This window comes from Spea bombifrons, chromosome 1, assembly GCF_027358695.1.
Source record: "Spea bombifrons isolate aSpeBom1 chromosome 1, aSpeBom1.2.pri, whole genome shotgun sequence".
NCBI classification, from domain to species: domain Eukaryota; kingdom Metazoa; phylum Chordata; class Amphibia; order Anura; family Pelobatidae; genus Spea; species Spea bombifrons.
Genome location: NC_071087.1, coordinates 142,003,038 through 142,013,892, shown reverse-complemented (window position 1 = coordinate 142,013,892; position 10,855 = coordinate 142,003,038). Strand labels below are relative to the sequence as shown.

The 10,855-nt window shown below is 40.0% G+C and overlaps 2 protein-coding genes across 2 annotated transcripts; one reads left to right on the top strand and one right to left on the bottom strand.

Moving 5' to 3' along the window:
• The first annotated feature begins 934 nt into the window (after window positions 1-934).
• On the top strand, window positions 935-5,689 carry LOC128472510 (avidin-related protein 4/5-like). Its single transcript, XM_053454397.1, has 4 exons — window positions 935-1,045; window positions 3,942-4,143; window positions 4,283-4,403; window positions 5,548-5,689. Exons 1-4 carry the CDS (start codon window positions 983-985, stop codon window positions 5,687-5,689), a joined length of 528 nt encoding a protein of 175 aa, XP_053310372.1. The 5' UTR covers window positions 935-982.
• ZCCHC9 (zinc finger CCHC-type containing 9) lies at window positions 5,440-9,731 on the bottom strand. Its single transcript, XM_053475282.1, has 5 exons — window positions 9,305-9,731; window positions 8,935-9,085; window positions 8,267-8,359; window positions 7,397-7,465; window positions 5,440-5,963 (listed from the first exon to the last, which is right to left on the bottom strand). The coding sequence occupies exons 1-5, from the start codon at window positions 9,629-9,631 to the stop codon at window positions 5,848-5,850; spliced, it is 756 nt and encodes a 251-aa protein (XP_053331257.1). The 5' UTR covers window positions 9,632-9,731; the 3' UTR covers window positions 5,440-5,847.
• Window positions 9,732-10,855: the final 1,124 nt, after the last annotated feature.

The following is a 10,855-nucleotide window of genomic DNA, read 5'->3' as shown; positions in this document are numbered from 1 at the left end:
ACCTCCTGTGCTATGTTTACATACAACATTTATGCATACCTGCAAATATAGGGTTTGTATGTGATCTATACATGCAAGTGCTGTTTATATGTGTTTGATCACAGGGAGGATGGAAAGCAGAGGTATGGCTTAGTGAATGAGGGACAAAGGGACTGGGAATGATTGCAGGGGAGAGGACCTCTCAAAGTCATGGTCAGGGTGAGAAGGAGGGAAGACGGCACTGACTCTCACAGTCTTCCCCTAATCAGCAGTCAGTGTGGCAATTTTTTTTTGGGTGTGGTGGCGGAGGGAGCGATTGCATGCTAGGGAGCGTGGAGCAGGGCCCAAGGAAATGCTTTCTGCGGTCCAATTATTTCAATATTTAAAAAAATGTTTTTGTTACAGCAGATTAGCTGTTTTTTCCATGTATTTAATGTATATTATTGTTTCCAGTTATATATTACTGTACTTGTTTGCACTTGCACATAAACTATCTTTAATGAAAGCTAGTTGTTTGTTACAAGATTTTTTTTCCTCTCTCTTTTGGGGGGAGTAGTCTGCACAGGGCGCCACAACACTTAAGGCCGGCTCTGCATGTGCACTGGGGGTGTTCAGCAGAGCCTGCAGTGGAGATGAGTACATCATGTGGCAGGGAGATGCATTCGGTAGAAATGCATCTCCTGCAGGGCATTTAGCTGGGGGTGGGGCAAATGCAATTGGGGGGATTCCAGTAGAATCTCCCCATGCATTTACAAAATGAACCACACAAACATTTACAGGGATCATGCATTTGATGTCTGGAGTGTACTTTAAATGTGAGCACTTTCCTGTCACATTCTATAGCGGGAGTGTCATGGAAATTACACTGTATCTTTAAATATGGACAAATGCCAACGTATCTTGATAACTGATAACTTGATAACTTGAAAGGGAGGGTAGAGCATATATTAAGAGTTCAGTAAGCTGAATACACAGGTTTCTCTCAGTTCCTCGAGTCTCCAGAATGAAGATGATTCAGGTTTTAGGACTTGTTCTCCTCTCCCTCGGTGTCTCCACGGGTACTGTGGTAAGACAGTATTACATCTGCATATATTTCTCTATGGTCATTTCATTAACACAGAATGGACATATGGTGTTATAATGTAACTGATTTTTTTTTCACATCAGATAATTCTTAGCTTCCGCTGGGTTTAATCACAAAAAAACTATGCAGAAACTTTTTTCAGTTTTTGTGGCAATATGCATTTGCTTTCGTGCCACACATTTTTTTTAAGGGAATGCTTAATTATTAAGCATGAGACAACATTTTCTGTGATTAAAGAATTATTCCGGGAAGGACTGGGGCATGTGGCAATACTAGGAAAGAGGTTTCTAATGTTGCAGTCAGTTATATGTTAAATTCATTAGGTGGAAGAGCACTTTTAAAATGTCCTTTTGAATTGTGCTGGTCAAAAGCCGTGTAACCATTTCCCAGAATTGGTCTTCCCTTTTTCCAAGCCCCTTTACGCCCCACCACTTACTAACTGTACAAGTATACCCCAGAGCACCTGTGATGCGGCTCTTCTGGGTCACTACAGCATAACGGAGCATGCTGCGAAGGTAACATAGGTCACAAAAACCATCTTCCACAGCGATTTGAGATCATGTATAAAAGTGTGTACGTCGCGGAAGATATCCGATGCAGTTTTTGCTTTTTCTTCACATAAGGCTGTAGGGCTTCAGTTTAAAACCATATTTACAATACAACACAAAATCATAAAAAAGCTGAATTGAAAATTGAAGCAGGGTATGTGCCAAGGCTTCCAGCAAACCCAATGTATATTTAGCTGCATCCCCTGAGTACAGTATTGCCACTTGGGGCAAAACAGTTCCTCATACAATATACAAGAGACATTAATAGGGTAGCATTTTTTAAACTGATTGAAAGGGAATGCATTGTTTGAAATTAGCTTTTTATTTAAGTATATAGTTTGCAGTTTCGTAAAGTATTTTACTACGAGCCACCTGAAGCTTACTTGCTATACATTTGTCTGCACAGAGCTCCAAGTCTTTAACCCCTTAAGGACAATAGGGGTTATTACTCGTAGTATATTGTGGGACAATGGCTATTTTAACATTTTTCGGTGTTCCTGTTTAGCTGTGATTTTCTTCTTTCTCATTTCGTGCTCCCACACATATTATATATTGTTTTTTTCAGGACAAACAGGGCTTTCTTTAGATACCATTAATTTTATCATATCATCTAATTTACTATAAAAAAATGATAAAATATGGGGATTTTTTGTTAAAAAATTACTTTTTCTCACTTTTTAAACAAAAAACTTTTACTCATCTGCAAAAATGAATGAAAAAAACCTGCTAAATAGATTCTACTATTTGTCCTGAGTTTAGAAATACCCAATGTTTTTATGCTTTTTTCTGCACGTTATGGGGCAAAAAGTACAGGTAGCGTTTTGCTATTTCAAAACCTTTTTCTTCCCCCCATGTGCCATTTCGGGTATCTTTGAAGCCGGCCAATGCAATTTACCCCATCAAGTCATATATTTTTAAAAACTAGACACCCCAAGGTATTTCACATGCTGGTATTTTAACCCTTTCCATGCACTAATTTTACCACCAGCCTTTGTGAAACTTTATGGTAGTACACATAACAACAACACAACAACACCCCAATATGTGTTCAGTAACATCTCCTGAGCGCAGTGATACCCCACATGCATGGGTTATTTGGGAGGTAAAAGGCCGCCTTTGTGAGGTGTGTATTTTTTGGCCATTTAGACATCTGATCCTACTGCCCCCATGTCCCATATTTGGGACACCTTTGAACCCGGCCAATTCAATTTATCCCATCCACTCATGCATTTTTTAATACGAGACACCCTATGGGCATTTGTAATGCCAATATTTTAACTCTTTCCATGCTGGAATTTTTGTAAAGAAAGAATTTTAGGACTTGCTTATTAATTTTTTTTTTTTTTTTGGTGACAGTGGGGATTTTTATATGTTACCATATTATTTTTATTTTTTTTAAACATTTTTTTAAATTTTTTTTTTTTAAATTTTTTTTAATTTTTTTTTTTTTTTTTTTTTACTAATCACTCATTAGTGAGCTGGGCTCCATTGACCTTGCATGGTTGGATGCAGTACCTGCATTCAACCTGCAGGAGGAGCTCGAGAGTTCACAAGAGGGTCTGGATAGACCCTCTATGAACTCATTTCTATTGTTGATGCCATCCTGTGAATGACGGCAACGTCATTTACAGGATGGCACTTGTGGTTGCTCTTCGGAGCAATCACAAGGTGATCGGGGTAGGGGGGTAGTGTTACTGACATGCCTCGATATCGAGGCATGTCAGTAACACCATTTATGCTTAGGAAGCGATTCAGATCGCTTCCTAAGCTGTTTTAGCCGGGCGCCGCCGCGATCTTTCATGATCGGTGCGGCGGCGGCCATTTTTCTTCCGGGGAGGGCTGCCAAGGGCTGCCCTCCCCGGATCCACGGTCAGCCTCACTTAGGAGGTTTCCGTGGATGCTGCAAAGCCGCCGATCGCGGCGAAAACGCTGATGCAGCTATTTAACGGCAGCCCGTACATGTACGGGCATTGTCGTTAACCCGTTGCACGGCAACCCCGTACATGTACGTGGATTGTCGTTAAGGGGTTAAACAAGAGGTTGTGCCTCTTGTGGCTCTCTAGGCAACTAAGCCATCAAGAAGATACTATAAGCTGCCAACAGGCTTATTTGGTGCCACTCACACAATCTGTAAACAATGTATTTAATACTTTCTTGCAAAATACTTCCTCTTGCTCCAATGGGGCAATTTTCACGTTTCCCAATCTCAGTCCCACTTTTAAGACTCTTAAAATTACTACAGCATTGTAAAATACATTGGATTATAAAATAAACTTTAGTGTATCTACACAAAAACAATAACATGTCACTCGTGTCTTTGTGCTTTGCAGTGTTCTGTAAACGGTCGTTGGAAGAATCATCTAGGCTCTACTATGACCATATCGCAAGTATCTAATGACGGAAGCTTTAACGGAACTTACCTGACTGCCGTGTCAGACGCACCTCGGAAGATCATACAATCCCCCCTTGTGGGTTGGCAACAATTCTCTCCGCAGCCCACATTCGGATTTACTGTGCAATGGAAATTTACAAGTAATGCAAATTTCTATGCAAGAAAACCTCTATATTTATTTTCTTACTCTGATCAAATATGCAATGTAAAGGATGTTTCTCCTTACAATTTACTTACAATGCTGTTGCACTAAAATAAATTTCCAATTCCTCCCTTTAGATACAACAACGGTCTTTACGGGTCAGTGTTTCGTGACCTCAACAGGAGAGAAAGTCCTGCGTACAACATGGCTACTGAGGTCAATTGCCAATACAGAAGCAGACAGCTGGGAGGCAACACTGTATGTATAACGACATGCTACCAAAGCTAAATTAGATATGGTGGATTGCTTTATAAGAGAAAGTCATGCTAAGTTGTTGTGTTACGCAGAAACAAGAATTTTAGATACCGAAACCTGCTGTAATAACCCAAAAGCAGATTGCGTTCATCTACAGATTGGTCTATGAATTTTATGTGGAAAATGTGATAACACATTATATCAACAAAGGGTCCTTACTACATTTACATGTCAAAATATTGTTTCTTTGATCCCCTCAGAGTTGGTGTCAATACGTTTACCCCGATCAAATAAAGAAGAGAAAAGGAAGAGGACTGTATGATTATTCGTATCTCTTTAGCTGTCTCTGCCATCCGCGACACAATTACATGTATCTGATTTGCTGCATGGCTTGCTTTTTCTGGTATTTTACACAATAAAGAATCATTCTGCATGCAAACATTGTACTGTGCACCAAAATCCATACTCGTAACGAATGCCAGGTACATGAGGATGTTAACTTTTGCTCTGAAACACACAAAACTTGGTTTTTGTAGTGTGAAAAGAATTGTAATGTGTCCAAACATCTGCTTCTGACTATGTTCCTCACACAGCATCCCACGACCTAATCATCAAGACACCCTGTTTAAAAACTTCTCTTAAAAACTTGACTACTACATTCTAACTAATATTAAATCTTAGGTTGATACGCACATTAATGTTAGAACTATTTCCTAAGCATTGTATGTTTGATGAGTAGAAGGATGAAACTTCAGACGCTGCAGTGTCTTTCTCATGTTGAGAGATGTCCTGCAGTGTAATAATCTACTTAATATTGCAGATTATGGTTTTTACTCACCTTGAAGAACAGAATTAATACATCCAACTTCATTAAAATAAAGTAATTTCAAGGCAGAATTAGAATAAAAGATCCATCTAAGATTTGGCTGAACTCTATGAAGGTTATCAATGATCGTGATCACAATAGTACTTTACAGCCATAATGCACATAGCTCCACAGATGGTGTTATATTCCTTAAATCAAACAAATGAAAAATACTTCAGTTAATACAAGATTTATTCATATTTTATCCTTTTGAAAAGCTTCCATAAAGTTAGGAAGAGATGAATTAATGTGATTATACTTGAAAAAATATTTATCTTACAGCAAGGCACAAGAGTCGCAGCGCCGAGATGTTTTCAGGAACTTGTGTATAGTCACGTTCCAAAAGGAACATTCTGCTGTCCAGCTGTATGTACAACGTGAGCAACAAGTAGCAGCCAAGATGACAAGGACTGCCGTCCGGTAAGCTCAGAGGCTAAAGGCAGTGATACTTATTGCTAAAGTCCTTTTAAATGTGTGATTATTTCATCCAGTGCATCTTCTGTAATTGGTATCGCAAGCTCCCTGCAACTTGTTGTTTTAGATAAGCCAGTAATGGTTCTGAAGTCCATGCACGGAGGTACCTTAAAATGTTACAATTTTCGGGCCCTTTTTGGTCGTTTTCTGCACCTTTGGAGCAGCAGGGATTTCTTCATAATCTGCACTCATTCCGTTTGACCATCTGCTGACTGTCAGCTGGGCTGTTACAAAGATGCATGTTATTATCACACAAAACAGTCAACAGAAGTATTCAGTGCAATAGCAAAACTTATGGTAGGTGAAATCTCTGAAAAAGCCATTAATAATAAATATCTTTCCCTGAAGATCCCACATATTCATCCACCCTTACAAAGACAATCGACAATCATCATCATATAAAAATATAAGAAATTATCATGCAGATCTTGGGAATCGGAAATGAAGAAAGCTGCTCCCATAATATAAGATTTGCTAACACATATATTGTTAACTAAAGTCTGTGGACACAATTCCATAGGGTTTAATTAGTGTACTGAACTGTAAAATGGGATATTTTGGAAAACAAATGAAAGTTACATCAATATGAAGGGCCAATACCTGTGAGCTTCTATTGCAGGTTGGTCCTGTATAATGCAGAGATAAATTGGTGATAGGTCATATAAATCACCTCAATGATTGAATAACGTATTATACATTGCCCTTCACGCAACAAAATTCACACTTCAGTAAATATGAGCTATTGATGGAGTATATAGTTCAGTTTTAAAATCAAATGGTCTTGGATATGGGAGAAAGTATTTAAAGGGTTTGATATCGATCAACCGACCACTTTTGCTTAAATAATTTTCTTTAAAAAGCCCCCGCCACAACCTTGAATAAAATAAACATACCCAATAGATCTAGCTGTACATACATAGATTTCACATATTGCATATGTAGGTGACGGTAAACAATATATCGCAGTTCAGGTATCCAATCCCACAATCTTGCTAAAGAAACAAAAAACGTAGGTAGAAAATGCACGTCCGCAAGAACGCCAACCTCCTTTGCATGGACTCTCGTGTGTTTTAGTGCATAAAAATGCAGGCATTCTTTAGTTTCTGGCAATCATGTATCTACTCCCATGACCTTCTCTACTGAGAGCTTTAAACAATATCAACAGAGACCAGTGGACTCCGCAAGTACCTTCTTTCCTGGGGCAGTATATACCATAGAGAACTGCTGCTAAGCATAGATCCATAAACAAATGTATCAGTATCACATACCCCAATTAAATGGTGTAATACTCACGGTGTCAATTTATTACTACATAAATGGGGTTACAAGGCCTGGAGGGTGCTGCTTCAATAGTAGTGTTATAAAGCATGTGCACAAGGTTCACAGCGAAGGCAACCAGAGAGGAGTTAAATGATACATAAGCGTAATTTTCCAACTCCAGTAACGAATGCCAGCAACTATCTGCATGAAATAAAATGCATTAGAGTCCGTGCAAAATGGGCTCCAACACACATTTAAAGTTAAAAATACAACTTTGAGGACCACATTGTGCCTTTAATAAGTCAGACCCAAGCCATTACTCTAACACATTACTCTAATACAGTATCTATAGTTAAATATTTGCATCCCCCCCCTACCACACATCACAAAATTATACCTGACTGTTGATGTTCTGGGCAGTCTCGCTGAAAATGTTCAACAGAACCACAAATCCGACAGCTTCCCCCTGTAGAAAATACTTTTCCAGTTAATATAGAAACTGAGGAAAAAATGCAAGAGCCGACGATCTCACGTGCCGCAGATTCCGCTACATCACATAAGATATCGCTGTATGATTTGCTGGTGTCGGCTGGTGCAAAAATAAGAACTAAAAGCAATGTTAAAAACTAGATGGATCTCAGTGATTCCATGACATCATAAGGGGTACCATCGGGCACCAAGAGGACCCTCGAGGCCTCTAACCAATTGACGCCATGGGGTCAAAGATCGCTTTCTTCTCCCAAACAGTGTTGCTGAAATGTCTCTCTAAGAGCTTAGGAGGTGATTGACGATGTTGGTGAAATGCTTTGATATCGAGGTATTCAGCAGCACAGAAAATCCACCATAGGATGCAACGTGGCCGCTCCAGACAGCGACAAGCACCAAAGCGAGTGACAGGCTGCCTCTCCCAGACCCTCCTGAGAACTGAGCTGCCCCTGCAACTCAAATATAGTTACTACATTCACCCACGCAAGTCAATGAATATACACCATTAACTACAACTTTCTCTCCTGACACCCAACGCCTGCCTTATCCGTTCAACTATTCTAACATCCAAACCCAAAGACCGCTATTTATTTATTAGTATCCTATGGGGAAAAGTCTTGAACGCCTTACTGAAATCTAGATCGACCAGGAAGATGCTGTTGATACCTAATTTACCCAGTGAATGATTTTCCTAGGATCAGCCACAAAGATGTATGTCAAAAATTCATTTAACTGGTCTCACAACATATATTTCTTCCAACAGACATCACAATATACTGACCTTCAGCGTACAGACCCTTGGGATTGTCCGGGCAGGAGCGAGATAAATGTCCCATCTCGCCACATATAAAACACTTTGCATACGGAAATTCTCCTGAAATAGGAAGGGGGTGGCAATGAGCATTTCTCCACTTATTCATAAAATGATTTCCAAAACTTAAAAATGCATTTAAAAAAGGTGCGGCTCAACTTTGAGAAAATATTATTGCGCTCCATTATGTTCAGCAAATAAAGCGAGCTGATCTGCCGTTATATTACTTAATCACATAAAAACACAAACCCAAGTGTTCCCTACAAAAACGATTAAATCTTTTTAGATCAACAATAATTCTGGGGAAGGTTTGGACATTCAACAGCTCTTGGGAATTATGTTTCTATTGCTGCATTTAGTTACATAAGTGATACATTCAGAAGCGCAGCTGGAACGTCACCTTTAATCTGCCTTTTACAGAAAACAGTTAAGAGCTCGAATAACTTAATTTCATTTAGATACTTTGACCAAGAATGATCTTACGTGCCCATAAAATTAAGTATGGCTGCTGCACACAAAAAAACGGTGTCAAAAACCAGTTTGTCATGGGCCACAAAAATATGTCTCAAAAATATTTGGGACAGACGTATCTTATATCCCACAGCCTGCATAACCCTCCCCACATCTCTCACATGTACCGAGGGCCGGATCAACTTTAGCTCTACATCTGGTGACTTCGTGCTCCGTAGATCCACATCGGAAGCAGATCCCTGTCCCAGCATCTTGACATCTCAGCACCTCGGAGCAATCTGCCATGCCATGGCCAGGCTTACGACAGTGGAAACAGATCTAACGCACATGAAAGAATAAATAAATAAAACAAATAAAACACATTAGACACTAAATAGTCAAGATCATTAAAAAAAAAATCACAAGAATGAATTAAAGATGCAGAATCTAGTGGTGAAGACCTCATGCCCACATCTGGGATTCCCATGAAGCGGTCACTGTACATATATTCCTAATAACCCTCCAGCCCCCCATGAATTCAGGGCTCAGGATCCCCACCATCTTGTCCTTCTTTTGGTTCTGTCTCTTGAGCCTCCTGCCTTCCCTGCGCTGGTCCTTCATCAGCATGGAGGCGCCGTCCTGCTCCTCCTGGTGCTCGTTGAATCCGTTCACATCCTGGTTCACGTAGGTATCCTTTTTATTTTTCTTCTTGCGTTTGTTTGCCTGCGGGCCGCTCCGGTTCTCAGGGGCACCCCGTTTGGTCCCGCCATTATTGCTCTCTGCTCTGCGGCTCTGCTGCTGGAGCTCTTCCCAGGGTGTGGCTGCGCATACCTTACGGTTCCGCACTACCGTACTGCCTTGGCCAGGACGAGCCCAGCGGGTCATACCGATCTTTCTGCTACCGCACTCAACGCGGAAAGAACAAGCGGCCGAGCTACGTCTCCACGCTTGCCGGAAGTAACGCTACGGCGGCCATTTTTGTCACTGGCATGTAAAGCAGCAATTTTTTGCGTTTCAGAACACTGTAGTTCTTACAGAGCTGCGACGAACGCTAACCGCCTATTACATTATTTCTTTGTTTTGGCAATTGCTGGGAGGAAAACTCTTGTAAGAAAAGGACGTCCACCAATCAAAATTGAAATTGGGAGGAAATTGTGACGTATGATTGTGGTTCGCTTGTAATAGGTTCCGGGTAGAAGCGGCAGGCAGCTTAACCTGGGTTCCTACTGGAGACGCGTTTTTTGATTTCACTGGGACACGAACTGATCAGTTGCAATTTGTTTTAAAGTGTTTTTTTTGTTTGTTTTTTAAATTAACATTTTTCATGTGTGTGGTGAGCTGATATGGTCGTTTTGGCGGGGCCCTCCTGAACTTTGGATTCTGAAATGCTGTATTGTAAAGTGATGCATTACTTGTTATGTACTCTTCCTTGTCAAGTGCCACAGAATACAATGGTGCCATATGAAATCAATAAATAATCATTGATTCACTAAAGGAAACTTTCAACATCAATCGATACAAGCATTGCACCTCTGTGCTACGGTGACCACATTTTATTTCTGCCATTCAAGAACACACTCTGAAGAGTATGAGATCACACACACACACACACACACACAGGTGTATGTAATTTTATATAATTATATATATATATATATATATAAATATATACACATACATACATACACACACACACACACACACGTTAGACATGCATTTTTAACTACATAATATGTACTTATCTCTTTGAAGTGAAGACTAATTGAAATATGATCTCAAAAGTTTTCATTCTTTAATAATTAGACCCTGCTGCGGACATATATAAATATTAGACCCTGCTGCCTCTACATTTTATATTGAAAAAAAAAAAATCGGCCTTGCTCCACACCCTAGCATGCATTCCCTCCCTTTGCTCCCACACCAAAAAAAATTTGCCACACTGAATCAGAATCAGACAAACAAATCCTGTATTTCCAGGTATACAATAATGCATGGCAACATAGCATCGCAGGTATAGATCAACAGAACACACAAACCCAGCATCGCAGGTATAGATCAACTGGAAATCACATGTAAACTTAGCACTGAGGGTATAGATCAAATAAGCAA